General features: G+C 42.5%; 2 protein-coding genes across 12 annotated transcripts in view; both read left to right on the top strand.

Annotated features, from left to right (window-relative positions):
* Window positions 1-17163, top strand: part of LOC126932880 (COP9 signalosome complex subunit 9-like) — a 249397-nt gene that overhangs the window by 64446 nt on the left and 167788 nt on the right. The window lies entirely within an intron of this gene.
* AGFG1 (ArfGAP with FG repeats 1) overlaps window positions 6940-17163 on the top strand; it is an 88817-nt gene continuing 78593 nt past the window's right edge. For 10 of the 11 annotated variants that reach the window (XM_050752111.1, XM_050752110.1, XM_050752108.1 and 7 more), the window contains exon 1: window positions 6940-7390. In XM_050752111.1, coding sequence (XP_050608068.1) covers window positions 7224-7390 — 167 coding nt within the window. In that variant the 5' untranslated portion in view covers window positions 6940-7223. Of the gene's footprint in view, window positions 7391-7549; window positions 7626-17163 lie in introns of those variants that run through there. The other variant, XM_050752106.1, reaches the window with a different exon arrangement.

Here is a 17163-nt window from a genome sequence, read left to right as displayed (position 1 = left end):
AGAGAGGATTTGGGGGCTTCTGAGAGAGGCTCTGTGCTCTAAGACTTGGGGCTAGGGAAAGCCGATCAGAAATGTGGGGGCTTGGGGAAGAAGGTAGCTTGTTTTGTGACTAGCTCAATTTTTTTTGAGGGTCCCAGAAACAGGGCCTCCCAAAGCTGTGGCATATTCTAAAATAATTAAACTTAACCAATATATTGTTGAATATTAATTAAATATTCAATATTAATTTTATTAATATTAAATAGTAAGTTTATTAAGACAACATTAAACTTAATATAGAGGTAAACAAAGAAAATACAGCAATCGCACTATTCACAACGTAGGTCCAAGACTTACTAAAAGTATGAGTGCACTGCAGCTGGCAAGAACGACGTGGGACATGACCGGAAACATCTTTTTTTCTATTCTGTCAATGGATCTTTCTGACACTGCAGTAACTCAGAGATATCGTCAAAAGTCTAAACCTAAGTCGAGCGTGGCAGCTCATGCCTGTAATCCCAGCATTTTGGGAGGCTGAGGTGACAGGATCACTGGAGGTCAGGAGTTCGAGACCAGCCTGGCCAGCATGGCGAAACCCCGTCTCTACTAAAAAAGAAAAATTAGCCAGGCATGGTGACTCATACCTGTAATCCCAGTTACTTGGGAGGCTGAGGCAGGAGAATCACTTGAACCCAGGAGGCGGAGGTTGAAGCAAGCCAAGATCGTGCCACTGCACTCCAGCCTGGGCAATAGAGCAAGACTCTGTCTCAAAAAAAAAAAAAAAAAAAGTCTAAACAGATGACCTTTATGAACGGAAAGCCCTTTAGGGACAAAGCCAGCACTGGCCATCCCATGGTGTTTCTTACTGCTAGTCCTGCTTTGTTCTCAAGTAAACAGGGGGCCTCCTCTTGGGGCCTTGCCTGCAGGCATGGAGGGTGGAGCAGCCTAAGATGAGCTGGCAGCTTGCTGCTGGCTCCCTGGGGCCTCTTCAAACACCAGGGTTTGTCGGGGATATATTCTCTGACTCACCAGTAGTGATAAGACAGGCCAAGAACCTTTAAGCAAGTCAGACAGCATTCAGGGAGGTTTTCGATTCTTACCACTGGAAGTCTGATTCCAGAATTTGCAAGTTCCTTAACAAAACTGTTGTAGCTTTGACAGAACTGTAGTCATTCTGGGAGCCAAAACAGCAGAGAGAATAATACACGGAATGCTGAACCTGCTGCATGAAAGTGAGGGAAGCTTCATGTCTGCCTCCTCATTGCTGCCTCTATTTATTCATTCAACCAATATTTACTGAGCCCTTTCTAAGTGCCAAGTCTCACAGTGAGTGCTGGAGAAATAATAGCGGACAAACACAGACTTGGTCCCTTCCCGGAGGAGGCCTGCAGTGTATGGGGCTGGGGGAAGGAAGAGGGACCCTAATTGAAAATCACAGAGCAATGTAAGTAGCCACAGCAGCAAATGCTATAAAGGAGAGGCACGTGGGGCTATGAGTACATATAATGAGGTCTGACATGGTTAGGCATGTCAGGAACGGATCTCTGAAAAACAGATATTAAGCTGGATCTGTTATGGTTGAGAAAGGAAAGAGGAGATGGAAGACCATTTTTTACCAACAAAAATAGTGTGTGCAAAGGCCCTGTGGTGGGAGCCAGGAGAATGTAAAAAACTGAGACGGAGTAGGGCTGGAGCAGAGTGGTGGGGACTTAGGATGGTGCCCAAGGCATCGGGGCATGGGGCAGAGGCCAGGGGGCGGCGGGGGGCGGGGGTGTGTGTGCTGCTGGGGGTGTGCTGGGCCAGGCTGGGAGAGACCTAGCGTGGGTAGGAAAGAGGCTGCCTGTGCAGGGCTTCTGAGCCTAAGAGGTTTTCTTTCATCCTAAGAGCAAAGCAAAAGCTTAAGTAGGGGGAGGGGGACTGGGGACATGTGAATCACATTGGGATTTTGAAAAGATGACTGGCTGCAGTGTTAACATCTCTAAAGGTAATTTCTGCTTTGCAAGTCCAACAAGCAGGATCAGTCTTCAGTCACTGGAAGCAGAAGCTGGTGCCTTGCAGACAGATCTGGGTTTCAATACTGGCTTCATGCCTCACTTCCGGCGTGGCCTTGGGCAGGCCAGCCTTTCAGAGCCTTAGTTTCCTCATATATAAAATAGCTGTAATAATACCACTTTCTGCGTTGCTGTGAGAGTTAGGGAAATTAAAGCAAATAAATAGTCTTGCTTGATATACAGCAAACTCTCCTTGGGATATTTTAAAGTAGAAACTGACTTTGATACCATGTATGGCATAAAACAGCTAACATCCAAAAGGGCTGTATAAACTTTCAGCTTGAGGAAAACATGTTGGACCTAACTTCACCTTCCTACAGGTTCACAGTTCGGAAATACTGCACCTACTCTTATCTCTCTCTCTCTCTCTCTTTTTTTTTTGAGACAGGGTCTTGCTCTGTCACTCAGCCTGCAGTGCAGTAGCACGATCACAGCTCACAGCAGCCTCAACCTGCTGGGCTCAGGCAATCCTCTGGCTTTAGCCACCTGAGGAGCTGGAACTATAGGCACATGCCACCATACTCAGCTAATCAATTTTTTTTTTTGTAGAGACAAGGTCTTACTATGTTGCCCAGGCTGATCTTAAACTCCCGCGCTCAAGCGATCCTCCTGCCTTGGCCTCCCAAAGTGCTGGGATTACAGGCATGAGCCACTGTGCCCAGCCTTACTCCTGTCTCTTTAAAACAACAAAAACACGATAATCAACCAAGCGCTCATTTAACTGTTTGCATAAGGTGCTACAGCCACGCCTTCGGATTTTGGAATTTATCAGATGATAGACCATGGAGAGATGAGCAACCAGAGAACAAACAAATGACAAAAGAGCACTGCAAATATAGAAACAAGTAAGTCACTGGCTGTGGCATGAGGGCACTTGTTGGTTATGAATAAGACACTGCTGGGTGTCATATTTAGCCAGCGTGGGGCTGGTCAGTAAGCCTTCTGTATGGATCAGTCAAGAATTCAACATTGCTTTCATCTCTTGAACGGCCCGGGGCCCTGTCAGACTATAACTCCAGGGCCAGTCGCAGCGGCTCATGCCTGTAATCCCAGCACTTTGGGAGGCCGAGGCTGGTGGATCACTTGAGGCCAAAAGTTGGAGACCAGCCTGGCCAACATGCTGAAACCTCATGTCTACTAAAAATACAAAAATTAGCTGGGTGTGGTGTCAGGTACCCGTAATCCCAGCTGCTTGGGAGGCTGAGGCAGGAGAATCACTTGAACCCAGGAGACAGGGCTGAGATTGCACCACTGCACTCCAGCTTGGGCAACACAGTGAGACTCCATCTCAACAACAACAACGAAAACTTCAGTTGACCATAAGTCAAGGGTCTTGTCAAAATACTCAAGAGCCAGCTTTCAGTGGTTCCCACTGGCCAATGATGAGACAATGTAAGCATCGGGGACATAAAATACATTAAATACATTTAAATCCTTGAGTTTGTAATAGCACTTTAAAAATATTGATCACCTAGCCTGGGCAACATAGCGACAACTTGTCTCTACAACAAATACAAAAGTTAGCCGGGTGCAGTGGTCCTAGCTTCTTGAGGGGGTGTGCTGAGGCAGGAGGATCACTTGAGCCCAGGAGTTTGAGGCTGTAGTGAGCTTTGATTGTACCATTGTATTCTAGCCTGGGTGACTGAATGAGACTCTGTCTCCAAAATGTAGATATATCTATATATCTCTGTCTATATATATTGATCACCACTGAAAGGTGAAATGAAACCAATACACTATTTTGAAAATTTGTGGGCCGGGCGCGGTGGCTCACGCCTGTAGTCCCAGCACTTTGGGAGGCCGAGACGGGCGGATCACGAGGTCAGGAGATCGAGATCATCCTGGCTGACACGGTGAAACCCCGTCTCTACTAAAAATACAAAAAATGAGCCGGGCCTGGTGGCGGGCGCCTGTAGTCCCAGCTACTGGGGAGGCTGAGGCAGGAGAATGGCGTGAACCCGGGAGGCGGAGCTTGCAGTGAGCCGAGATCCCGCCACTGCACTCCAGCCTGGGCGACAGAGCGAGACTCCGTCTCAAAAAAAAAAAAAAAAAAAAAAAAAGAATGAAAATTTGTGAATAAAGGAAAGGAATCAAATATTTATCCTCCCTTTCTGACATGTACTATACCAAATAAAACTGTAGATGTGGGGAAATTTTTTCTTTATAGAAAATTTGAGCTGATAAATGAAGGAATGGTAGAATTAGTTTTATTTATTTATTTTTATTTTTTTATTTTTTTGAGACAGAGTCTTCATTCTCACACTCAGGCTGGAGTGCAGTGGTGGGATCTCGGCTCACTGCAACCGCCACCTCCTGGGTTCAAGCGATTCTCCTGCCTCCGCCTCCTGAGTAGCTGGGATTATAGATGCCCGCCACCACGCTCAGCTAATTTTTGTATTTTTAGTAGAGATGGGATTTCACCATGTTGGCCAGGCTGGTCTCGAACTCCTGACCTCGGATGATCCTCCTGCCCCAGCCTCCCAAAGTGCTGGGATTACAGGCGTGAGCCACCGCACCCCGCCAGAATGACAGAATTATAATATCACTATTTTATTCTAATCATTAGTGAATTAATGAATCTAGACATTAATCATCAATGGTTACTAACATCATGAAAAAGATACCCTCTCCTCAATTATGTGCCTCCTGATGGAAGAACACAATGAAATGAATGCCTGCCCTGCAAAAAAACTGAACTGGATACAAGTGAACTACATGTAAATACCAATTTTTAGCAAATAGAACCGAGGAACATGTTAAATGATACAGATTATGAGAAACTCTACAGAATAAAGTGCACAATTACTAAAACAAATGAATTGTAATTTAAAAAAAGAGATGGTGGAGAAACCCAAAGAAACTTTATGAGACATATTACCCAGTTGCAAGGAGGGGGTTCAAACAAACTGTAACAATATTATTAAAATATTGATAATTGCCAACTTAAACACTAGTGTGATATTTGATGATCTTTAGGAATTATTAACTTTATTTTTATTTTTTTCAAGGTGGAGTCTCACTCTGTTGCCCAGGCTGAAGTGCAGTGGCACAATCTTGGCTCACTGCCACCACCGCCTCCCAAGTTCAAGTGAGTCTCCTGCCTCAGCTTCCCGAGTAGCTGGGACTACAAGTGCATGTCACCATCCCTGGCTAATTTTTGTATTTTTAGTAGAGACCGAGTTTCGCCATGTAGGCCAGGCTGGTTTTGAACTCCTGACCTCAGGTAATCCACCTGCCTTGGCCTCCCACAGTGCTGGGATTACAGGTGTGAGCCATCGTGCCCGGCCTATTGTTAACTTTTTAGATATGCTAACAGTATCATGGCTAAGTTTGAAAGAGATAACATTTTTCATTTTTAGGGATACAAATGGAACTATGTACCGTTAGATGAATGGTACGAAATCTAGAATTTGCTTTAAAATAATAGAAGAGGGGATGGAGGGATGGGTTGAGGTATTCATAAAGCAAGATTAGCCATGAGCTAATAATTGTTGAAAGTGGTCCATGGGCTCATGGTAGTTTGATATTTTCCATAATAGAAAAGTTTAAAAACATTCATTGGCCAATGTATCTGTCCATTTCTTTTAATAGTAAAAACATTATTATTAGTGGTATTATATTAATATGAAGTCTCACTTCGTGGATTCACCCAGTCCCTTTCATGAGAGATGTGGAGGTTGGCCTTGGCTGTTAGGGAACGTAGATTCTAATCCATTCACCAGCCCAGTGATTTGGGAACTTCAGCTCTCTGGGTCTCCCTGTACTCCTTTGGAAAATGAGAGACGAGAGACGAAGTTGACTGCTGCAGTGACTAAGAGATTTGGGTCCTGCAGTCTGACTGTCTGGGTTGGAATCAAGTTTCCCCATAGGTACCCTTGGGTAAATTTACTTTATCCCTCAGGGTTTCATCTTCCTGTTTTGTAAAATGTAAATAACAATAACACTGACCTCGAAGTGTTGTTGTGAAGATTACATAAATGATTTCGTGCATTCATTCCATCAACATTGAACAGCTAGTCTCCAGATCTGGGAGGGGAATGGGATGGAGTGGCAAAGAAAATACAGGGGCCAGTCTGTGTAGCGCCTAAAGGGAGACCCCAGAGCACCCATGGTAAACACGAAATAAGATGCAGTATTTCAAATAGCTAGAACTGAGACGAAAACACAACGCAGCAATTTGATGGAGAGCAACTTCGAGAAAGGTGAGCTGCAACATTAACTAGGCTGATCTGGGACAGCGTGGCGGAGGTGACATCTGAGCCCCACCTGACTTAGAGGACGTCAGCTATGGATGATCCAGGTTTCCATACGCAGCAGCGGTTCTCAAGCCAGGTGACTGCACCGCCCTAAACCTCCCTCCACTTTTGGCAATGTCTGGGGACTTTTGGTTGCCACCACTGGAGATTGGGGGTTTGTTCTGGTATCATTTAGTGGGTATAGGCTAGGAACGCCGCCCAGTATCCTATAGACAGGACATCCCAAGGCCCCCAAATTAGCTGGTCCAAAGATAAGGAGAGAAGAGCAAGGGCAAGAGTACTGCAGGAGTCAGAAAAGAGCTTGCTGTGTTCAGAAAACTCAAAATCCAGTGTGGTTGAGTGAAGACGATGAAGAATGAGGTAGACTGGGCTAGACTATGGAGCACTTTTCAGGCTATGGTGAGGAATTTGGAATTATCCTCAAAGCAGTGGAAAACCCTTGAACAGTTTTAAACAGAAGGGGAAACGCTTTGCATATATAAGCGCTTAATAAATACTGTCTATTATTAATACTGTTATCATCATTGTGTCTTCCCTACTCTGCTCCAGACCCGGCCCATGCCTCAGCGCGGCCGCAGTGACTCCTCCTGGCCAGCAGAGGGCGCTAGCAGACACTTGGCCACCGGCCGCCTGGGGCGGGCCTCCTCTTGCCGTCCCCTTCCTCGTCTTTTCCCCTCAGGAGAAGTCGGGAAGGTGGCGGCGGCGGCGGCGGTTGTCCCGGCCGTGCCGGTTGGTGTGTCCCGTCAGCCCGCGTACCGCAGCGCCCGCGCCGCGTCGAGCCCAGTACAGCCGAGCCGCTGCGGCCGGGTCCGGCGCGGGCGGCGCGCGCTGACGGAGGGCGGCGGCCGCGGCCAGGGCGGCCCGTGGGACCGCGGGCCCCCGGCGCAGCGCCGCCCGGCTCCCGGCCCTGCCGGCCTCCTCCCTTGGCGCCGCGGCCATGGCGGCCAGCGCGAAGCGGAAGCAGGAGGAGAAGCACCTGAAGATGCTGCGGGACATGACCGGCCTCCCGCACAACCGAAAGTGCTTCGACTGCGACCAGCGTGGCCCCACCTACGTGAACATGACGGTCGGCTCCTTCGTGTGTACCTCCTGCTCCGGCAGCCTGTGAGTGCGGGGCAGCCAGGCTGGTGTCGGGCCCTTCCCGGGAGGTGGGGGAGCGGGCGGGGAGACCGGGACCCTGCCGGGGCCGGGGAAGCGCTGGGCGGCGTGGGAGGCTGTCAGAGGCGGCCGTTGGGCGCCGGCTGGCGGGCGCGGCGTGGGAGGCTGCGGGCTGGATGCGCTGGGCCGGAGCAGCCGGGCTGGAGCAGCCGGGCTGGGGATGCGCTTTCGGTTTTGCCGGGTAAGGGTTTACGTTCTGTGCTGCCTTCGTGGGTGGGACGTGGGCGGGGTTGGGGTCCAGGAGGGGGCGCCCGGGGCGAGCCTCCCTGGTCTCCGCCGAGCCTGCGGCCGCCGCCCTTGCTCTCCAGCTCCCCGGGGCGCCGGGCTGTGTTGGGGGGGAAGACGCTAGGAGGCCGGGGAGGTCCATGCGGGTCCTTTGTGTGCCCCGCCTCTCAGCGGCCCGGGCGCGGCGGTGCGGAGCGAGGCACCTGCTGGGCGCCTGTGCGGGGGGTCGGGGAGAAGCTGGGGTGGGAGGGAGGAGGGACGCCTGCCTCGCCGGTGCCTTTTTTCCTGGGTCGAGAGTACCTAGGTAACTGGGAGAAAGCAGGCACTTAGGAATAGTAGCAGGATGAAAGCATCTTGGTGGCAGATATGAATCCCCAGGGAGAAGTTCGAAAGGATTAATTGCGGGAGAGGGAGGCAGAGGAGCAGATTTGAAGCTGTGGGATTTTAGTTTTATGGTCCAAAGAGAGTGTTGAGGAGTTTGGGGAAAGTTTTAATGGCAATGAAGTACCGACTAGGAGCTATGTGGTTCTAAATATGATGGAGTTGTTTGTGAAACTTATCTGTATCTCGTTATCAATACCCGAGTGCCCTGGCGGTACACAGAAATGAGAGCTAGCAAGTCAGCATGATTTCAGAAAGACACTACCTTCTTGAGTTACTGGGATGATTTGTTTGTTCTTCTTTGCTTCATTAAGCTTTATTTTGATAAAGATTTTTATTGCCGTGCAATTTCATATGGAAAATGTACAGGTGGTTTTGGAATTGATAAAATGCTTTTATATTATTATCTTGTATTTAAAGTTACTAACAACGTAGCGGTTACTAAGTATTCTTAAAACCTTTGCTTGTGAGATTAATACTGAGACAAAGCACATAATACTTTATGTGGGAAAATTGATTTCTTAAAACTTAGAAAATACAGAACATGTCTAGTAATGTACTATTTGCTTTTTAAAGTTGGGCAAAGAGGCATTATTAGTATTACATGAGTTACTTCTTCAGCAGACATTTTTTTGGTGCCTATTAGGTTGTGTAAAGGCCCTGGGGTGTGCTAATAAATATAGCGAAGTCTTGTTCTCTTGGTTCTTACAGTCCAGTGGGGATGCAAAGTAAGAAAAATGTCATGGGCATGTACTATGCTGAACTTTAAAATTGTTTGATATGAGAGTCCTCACGGTTACTTTTAGGCTGTGTAACCAGGGAAACACTCTGAGAAGTTGCCAGTTAATGATATTCTTGAATTACTACAGAATCACAGAGCTGGGTGGTATCAGGTAGGTAGCCTGGTTCATGCATTTCATTTACAGAAAAAGGAGTAAAGCTGGAAAGTTGTTACTTACGTTGGACAATATTGGTTCCAAAATGAAGCCAACAGAACAATTGTAATTGTATTTGATTTTTATTACATGGTTAAGATGTATGTCCTGCTTTTACTAAACACAGGTCCTTTAGTCCATGTAAAGTATTCGGTTTGAAAAAAATCCATATATTTACACTTCCGGATTTCTGACATTTCTGTGTAGTCCTTGTAAGTACAGCAGCAAATACGTAATATCAAGGAAATATTTTCAAATTTCTTCCTAGATACCACATTTCAGAAACATTCTATATAAAAGGATGTCTCAGCATAATGACAATTATTTATCCTAATGGAATTTAATCTGTGGCAGATAGGACTTCATTTCTCTGTTGAGTCATTCCACAAATATTTATTGCCCACTTGTCCTGTGTCATAAGTTACTTGGATCTTAACTGTTCTGTGGAGCATGCCTTGTAAGTATGTAAACATAGAGTTACAATATATTGTAGTATTTCCTCTCTGTGAATGAGATAGCCATGAAATATGTAAATGATATATAGCTTCTCTGGGAGTTGATGCCTGAGCAAAGACCTTTAAGGACAAATTCTGCTTCATGTAGTTGAAAGATCAAGTACTTATGAGCTAGGTACACACAGCTTTGAATCCTGACTCCAAGTATTAGTTACGCAGTATTGAGAATGCCACTCAATCTATTTGAGCTTGAGTTTTCTCATATATGAAACATTGAGGATAAGATTTCCCTTGTAGGTTTTGGGTGTAGATTTGTTTTCAGTATTAAAAATAATGTATGTTAAACATCTCACGTATTGCCTGATGTATAGCAAGTGCCCCATAGACGAGAAGCATCAAGGGAGAGGACATTCCATGAGTAAGGGAACAATACTGTATGTGAAAAATATTAAATAAGAAGTATCCTAATAAAAATCTGTCACTTTGGATTTTATGGTTGTAACTCAAAACCGGAATCAAATTGGTTTAAAAATATGAAGGGTTTATTGATTGATTTTAAAGTAAAACTATCCAGTGGCTTAATAGTATTGCCTAGATTTTCCTCATTCAAGTATGGTTGTCCCCAGCTCCTGGGTGTACTGCCTTAATTATGTCGTTGGTCCAATACTTTCAAAAGTTCTGCATTTCCCTCTAATTGGGTTAGCTTAGATCATGCCACAACTGGACACATGTTCTACCCTGACTTCATTGTCACAAGGATCCCCAAATAGAGTTCCCAAATCTGAAATCTAGAATTCCTGGGATGTAGGGAATGAAGACTGGAGTGGCAACCATCAGATGTCTACTGCAGAACGTTGGAGGGACAATAGCTTCTGAAGATTTTTTTTCTTTGACAAGCAATAGTGCAGGAAAATAATTTAGGAAGAATAATATGACTCAGGTTTAATAATTATGTATTTACTGTTTAGATGACATGGTATAATTGAAAGAATATGAATTTGAAGTCAGATTTTGACAGTGCTTTGTGGCTTAGGTCTAGGTATTAAACTAGGCCACTACATGCAGGTTGGCCCAGATCCACCCTCTTAGCCTCAGTTTCTTTCTTTGTGATAAGAAGATAACGTATAGCTCAGGGTTGTTAAGAGGATTCAATGACACACATACTTACTGTATTTACTTATTTGAGCACATACTGTATTTGAGGATAAGGCTAAGCACTGAAGTTACAAATATTGAAATAAGGCATGCTAGTTGCCATTCCTTGATTTACCTGGAAAATATGATACATAGCAAATAGTATCCACTATCATGAATTCTAAATCTTAGGATAGTGACATACCTTCTATCATTTATACTAATACTTTTAAAAAAAATAAATTGAACTAGCATCTTGTTAATGTTACTAGAGTTGGAGCTAATCTTTCCTGTTTCTTGTTTTCCAGATGACTGTCCTATATGCTTGAATGATGTTCATTCAGAGTATATAACTGAATTTAGATTGTGAAACTTTAAAATGAACTTCAGAGTTAGATGCAGTTAAACTATTTGTTACTGAGGCAGAATGATGAAGGCATCCTGATTGGTTTGTCACTATCTTTTATTATCTTTCTGATTGTGTTTATGGAAATCCCTAAAATTATCAATGGACACTTCAAACATTTAGAATATAGCCAACAGTAAAATTGGCTTTCATGTTAAAGAACTTCTAGTTGATTTAAAGACTAGTTTTAGGTTAAATTATTTGTTTTATAGATACTATAAATATTAGTATAATTGATATGTAGTATAAAAGATTGTCCTGTCCTTAAAAAGTGATCCATACATTTTTCAGTGAGGGTTTAGATAAAATAATAACATTTGAGAAAGAGGTTGCTGCTCTTAATACCATCTATTTTATGTGGACAGTGCATTTAAGCTTGAAATTTCACAGGTAATAAATGTAGCTGGATAGTAACTTATATTCCATTGAGTCTGTGTACATTTTGACTCTTGAGATGAATATTACAAAAATTTTAATTTTTTTAGATGACACATGAAAAGAGGTATTTAATGTTTTTATACAATTAGTAGCATTAGGATGGATTGCAAATCAGATGCTCTTTTGGAGCTCTGTATAATATTCAGGACCTTATGAGGTCACAGTGAGCAGGGATTTATATTCTTAATACCTTTTTTACTCTTTTTGGATACTCTGATATGGCCACATTAAGTATTTAGAGTAAGTGGTCAAAATATTTTACACTTTTTCTTTGGTTTTTTTTTTTTTTTTTTTTTTGAGATGGAATCTGTGATCTCGGCTCACCGCAACCTCTGCCTCCTGGGTTTGAGCCATTCTCCTGCCTCAGACTCCCGACTCGCTGGGATTACAGGCACCCATCACCATGCCCAGCTAGTTTTTGTATTTTTAGTAGAGATGGGGTTTCGCCATGTTGACCTGGCTGGTCTTGAACTCCTGACCTCAGTTGATCCGCCGCCTTGGCCTCTCAAAGTGCTGGAATTACAGGCATGAGCCACCTCGCCTGGCCTACATACTTTTTCATTTGTGAAGGACATTTTTATTTTAAGCAAATATTTAGTAAGTGCCAGATACTAGCCCATGTGCTGGAGATAAAACAGTGAAAGTATTTATTGAAAAAAATAAAAACTATCGAGTGCTAGCTGTGTGACAGACATTCTAGTAACAGTGATATGAGGAAGGTACTATTATCCAAGCTCAACTTTAAGTTGTAAAATTAGTGCACACTCTCAGTGTTTCGCTGTTACAACCTGCTGGAAGTTGGGATCTGGAACTGATGCTGATTCCACCACCAAAGAATGTATGGTTACCATGGTTACTGTAAATTGTTGTGAATTCTATATTTTGGGGATTTAAATGGTAGATTTTACTTCATTGTATTTTAAATGGCAGAATAGACTTACCTTTTTTTTTTTTTTTTTTTTTTGAGATGGAGTTTCACTCATTGCCCAGGCTGGAGTGCAGTGGCGTGATCTCAGCTCACTGCAACCTCTGCCTCCCAGGTTCAAGCAACTCTCCTGCCTCAGCCTCCCAAGCAGCTGGGATTACAGGCATGCACCACCATGCCCGGCTAAATTTTTTTGTATTTTTAGTAGGGACGGGGTTTCACCAGCTGGTCTTGAACTTCTGGACCTCAGGTGATCCACCTACCTCGATCTCCCCAAAGTGCTGGGATTACAAGCATGAGCCACCATGCCTAGCCCAGAATAGATATTTTATGATGCATCATAAATGTTTGTTTATGGCTGTGTCATGCTTTTTATTATTTTTAAGGAACTTCTTAGCTCCAAAATGTGTGTTCTTATCTTTGAGTTTTATTGAGAAAATACTGTTGTGTATTCTGAATTCAATGGGAAAGATGGTGCCATTCCAACAGCAATTCTTTTGAATTTGGCATGTCCATACTACCATGTGCTGTAATTCTCGTGCTATTTTTTTATAGTTGAATTCTAATTAGAACCCCTCATTCTGTGCAGTCAGGATTGCTAGTGGATAAGTTTATCAAAAAATTCAGTTAAAGCAAACAATCAGTAAAGAAAAAAAAATACATACATGCACACATACATATATGTGTATCTATTATATATACATATATAATATATATTTAGCAAGCATAGGGTTTTTTTTGTTTGTTTGGGTTTTGTTGTTGTTTTGTGACAGGGTCTCACTCTGTCGCTCGGGCTAGAGTACAGTGACATTATCGTGGTTCACTGTAGCCTTGACCTCCCCGGGTTTAGGTGATCCTCCGACCTCAGCTTCCCAGGTACCTGGGACTACAGGTGTGTGCTACCATGCCCAGCTAATTTTTGTAGAGATGGGGTTTCACCATGTTGTCCAGGCTGATCTCCAACTCCTGGCTCAAGCAATCCTCCCACCTTGGTCTTCCAAATTGTGGGGATTACAAGCCTGAGTTATCATGCCCTGCCTCAAGCTTAGGTTTTTAAATTTTAACATACAACTGTTAATTTCCTGGCACATAAGACTTTGAATATGGGTCCACTGGTTAGATTCTTTGTCCACCAATATAATTTATGTCCACTTACATATAATTTATGTCCAGTTATATATAATTGTCCACTAATATGCTATTTATGATTTTTAGCATTTTAATGTACTTATAAAACAGTTTGAATGCTGAATTCTTCTAGATTTTTATGATTTTTCTCTCAGTCTTTTATAGTCCTTTTCCGTGGTCAAATAACAGCTTATCCTAGTGACTTGTTTTAGTCTCTAAAAATACTTAGTTTACATGGAAATAATTCTTCTTACTCCTGCCATTGTTTTACATGACATTCACTTAAACTATATACTTACCAAGTACCATACCAACTGTATTACCAAATACTATACCAGACAAATTTTGATAAGCATAAAACTCACTCACTCCTGAGAGAGGAGCAGGAGAGAGTGGCCTTCTAGCCATGAATGTTCATTGTGCAGTAGGCATTAACTTTAGGTTTTTCAGAGAGAAGGAGGAACATAGATTTAACCAGCAAATTGGATAAGAAAGACTCTTCTGTATGGTGCTATGGGGTACCTTTTATACTGGGAAAACTCCAGCATTCGGGGAGTGGTGACGTCATTTGACCATAACCGCGTATAAAGGTATCATTGCCTTGTTAAGCCTTTTTCTGTTCCTTATTCATTCATCCATCGTTTTTGGCATGTGATTTTTAAACACTGGCTTTTAGTTTCAAAGTGGATAAAATACAGTTTAGATTAAATTTATATTAAATTTTATAATATTAGTGCATTATAAATGAAAAGAATTAAGACTTTGTTCTAAAAGAACTTGCTGATCTCTGGATCTCAATTTGAAAATCATTGTCTCTTTGGAAACCTCTGTATCTGTTCCAATAGCATTCTTTGGAAAACAGGCAGATCTCCTTATTTGATATTTTCCTTCTTTTCTATGCAGCATGCATGATGTTCACATTTGTGAGAAACTGCTATGGAAATATTCAGGACTAGGTGTTATTACCCCCCTCATTTTTTCCCCCACTCTGTAATGTGTTTTATAATTCAAATCAAAGTGATGATTGTCTAGGGAGATACAACTTGGATACCTTTAATGTATGTAAAAAACGTTTTTAAATCATTTATAACTTTGAGTACTTAGATTAATAGCATGTTCCTTGTGACATCTTTTACAACCTTACACATGAGAACCATTGCTAAAGACATCTGATTGAACATTAGAATGAAATTCATGAACTATACAGTGGAGACAGGAAACTTATTTGAATTGTCTGAAATACAGAGAATTAATTTTTGTTTGAGTTAGAACATACTTTGCTCAAAGACTTCTGACTAAGATAGCAGTCTTTTTGATTGACACCGTACATGTTTTGTAGAGGTCATAATTATACCTTGCTTTTATTCTGGTTGCTTATTTTAAGAGGAATGTTAACAAACTGGAGCATGCTCCAAGGAATCTGATCAAGATGGTAAGGAAGTTTGAAACTATGTATTAGAGGAACATTTGCAGGAACCAAAAATGCTACTAGCTTAAAGAAGAAAATATTAGACGATGGGGGAGCTGTACACATGATCACCGTCATTGGATAATTTAAGGCATTGGGAGAGGTAATAGATTTGTTTTTATGACTCTAGGGGGAGATGCACCACCAGCGTTTGTAAGTTATGGAGAAACAGTATACGTTTAGAAAAGGAAAGAGGAATTTTCCTTGTAATTGTCAGATTCCAAAAATTCTTGTCTTTCCGTAGTTCTTATTTTATTTTATTTTACTTTATTTTTGAGACGGAGACTCACTCCATCTCCCAGGCTGGAGTGCAGTGGCGCCTTCTCAGCTCACTGCAACCTTCATCTCTCAGGTTCAAGCGATTCTCCTGCCTCAGCCTCCCTGGTAGCTGGGATTACAGGCATGAGCTGTAATGAACTTCCTTCATTATGATCAGACGCATCAGCTACCTTTTTTATTTTTATTTTTATTTTTTCACCGTTTCTGGGTAGTTTTGTAATCTTCTGCTCTGGAAATGCTGCTGTCTAGGCCTGCTGTGTGCCTCTCATACCGGAACTTTTCTTCTGCCTTCATTCTGGAAATTCCTTTCACCTGTAACCTATGTTAGATGCTGTCTTTCCAGGACCCCCACATTTCCATTAACCTCCTGATGAAAGGTGAATGAGAGGTCATTTTTGAAAGGCACAAAGCTGAAAATGTTTTATTCTGCCTTCATTTAAAAAATTAGTTTGTCTACATTCACAAAGGTGAAAATAATTTACCCTTGAAACTTTTAATATATTGCTTAGTTGTCTTCAAACCTTCAGTGTTGCTGTTGAGAAGTCTGATGCTGTTCTTATTACTGAGTCTTTCTGACCCACTTTTTTTCTTCCGTCTTTGGAGTATGTGAGATCTTCTTTTCTTCCTGCTGTTCAGAACCTCATATTGAAGTATTTTGGTGTAGGTCTTTTGTGCAGTGTTTTAGGCTTTTTTTTTTTTTTTTTGACTCTGTTTGGAAACTCACGCTTTTTATAGTTGAGACATATTTTTTCCAGTCTTCTTTTTTGGGGAATATAAAAGCCTATGATGCCACTGTTTTGGGAGCCAAGTTGAGGGAGGTGACTCTTATTCTGTGTGTACGATCTTAGATAATCCTCCAGCTTTTAACATGGTGCCTAACAAGAATCTTCAGCAGTGTCTGAGTTTGAAGTCTCTGTGGTATAACGTCTTTAATTTAAAACTTTCCTTCAGACTTCTGCCTAGGGCTGGTGGGAGTATGCTTTTGGCTGTTGAGGAGCTGGAGAGTCCAATGATTTCTGACCCCACTTTAAGCCTCACCTGTATCCAGTTCCTTCAGTAAATCTTCATAGGTCCTGTGGCTATGAAGTTTCCAGTTGGCTTCTCCCACCTTTGCAGAAGCTTTTGTTTTGGCTTTCTCCATAAAGTCAGTTACTGCTGGTATTTTGTTTTTCTTCCAAATTTTGTTATTTAGAGAACTGTCGTGTGTTTTTGGGCTCCTCTCTTGTTCTCTGACCTTCTGTCTAGTTATTTTAATTTTTGTGGGCACATAGTAGGTGTTTGTGTGAGGTACACAAGATGTTTTTGATATAGGCATTCAGTGTGAGATAAACACATCAAGGTAACCCTCTGTCTCTTGTGGGTTAATACTTTCTTATTCCTTTACTGTCATTTCATTGGGGGTTTGGGGATATGAAGACATTGAGATTTTGTCCACTACTCTTAACTAGAATGCCTTAATTGGGTTTAAATCATAACTTGAATATTATTTTTTAGATGCTTGCTCTAAGTGTTACAAGGACCTTATGGTGTAGTATTTGTGGCTTTCCCAGAAACTCAGAATAACAATTAGAATTTATATCACACTTATTATTGTATGGAAAGCTAAATATATTCAGTTTTTTAATATTGGACTCTGGATAGATGAATATTTTGGACTAGCCAACCTATATGATGTCTTGGCATCAATAGTTTGTAGATTTGATAACCTACTAAAGGCACCTTCCATCTGTTCTAGATTTTATTTTATTTTATTTTATTTTTTGAGACAGAGTCTTGCTCTGTCGCCCAGGCTGGAGTGCAGTGGCCGGATCTCAGCTCACTGCAAGCTCCGCCTCCCAGGTTTATGCCATTCTCCTGCCTCAGCCTCCCGAGTAGCTGGGACTACAGGCGCCTGCCACCTCGCCCGGCTAGTTTTTTGTATTTTTTAGTAGAGACGGGGTTTCAC

Source organism: Macaca thibetana, chromosome 12, assembly GCF_024542745.1.
Source record: "Macaca thibetana thibetana isolate TM-01 chromosome 12, ASM2454274v1, whole genome shotgun sequence".
NCBI classification, from domain to species: Eukaryota; Metazoa; Chordata; class Mammalia; order Primates; family Cercopithecidae; genus Macaca; species Macaca thibetana.
The sequence above is the reverse complement of the archived record's forward strand: the minus strand, read 5'-3'. Positions and strand labels throughout refer to the sequence as shown.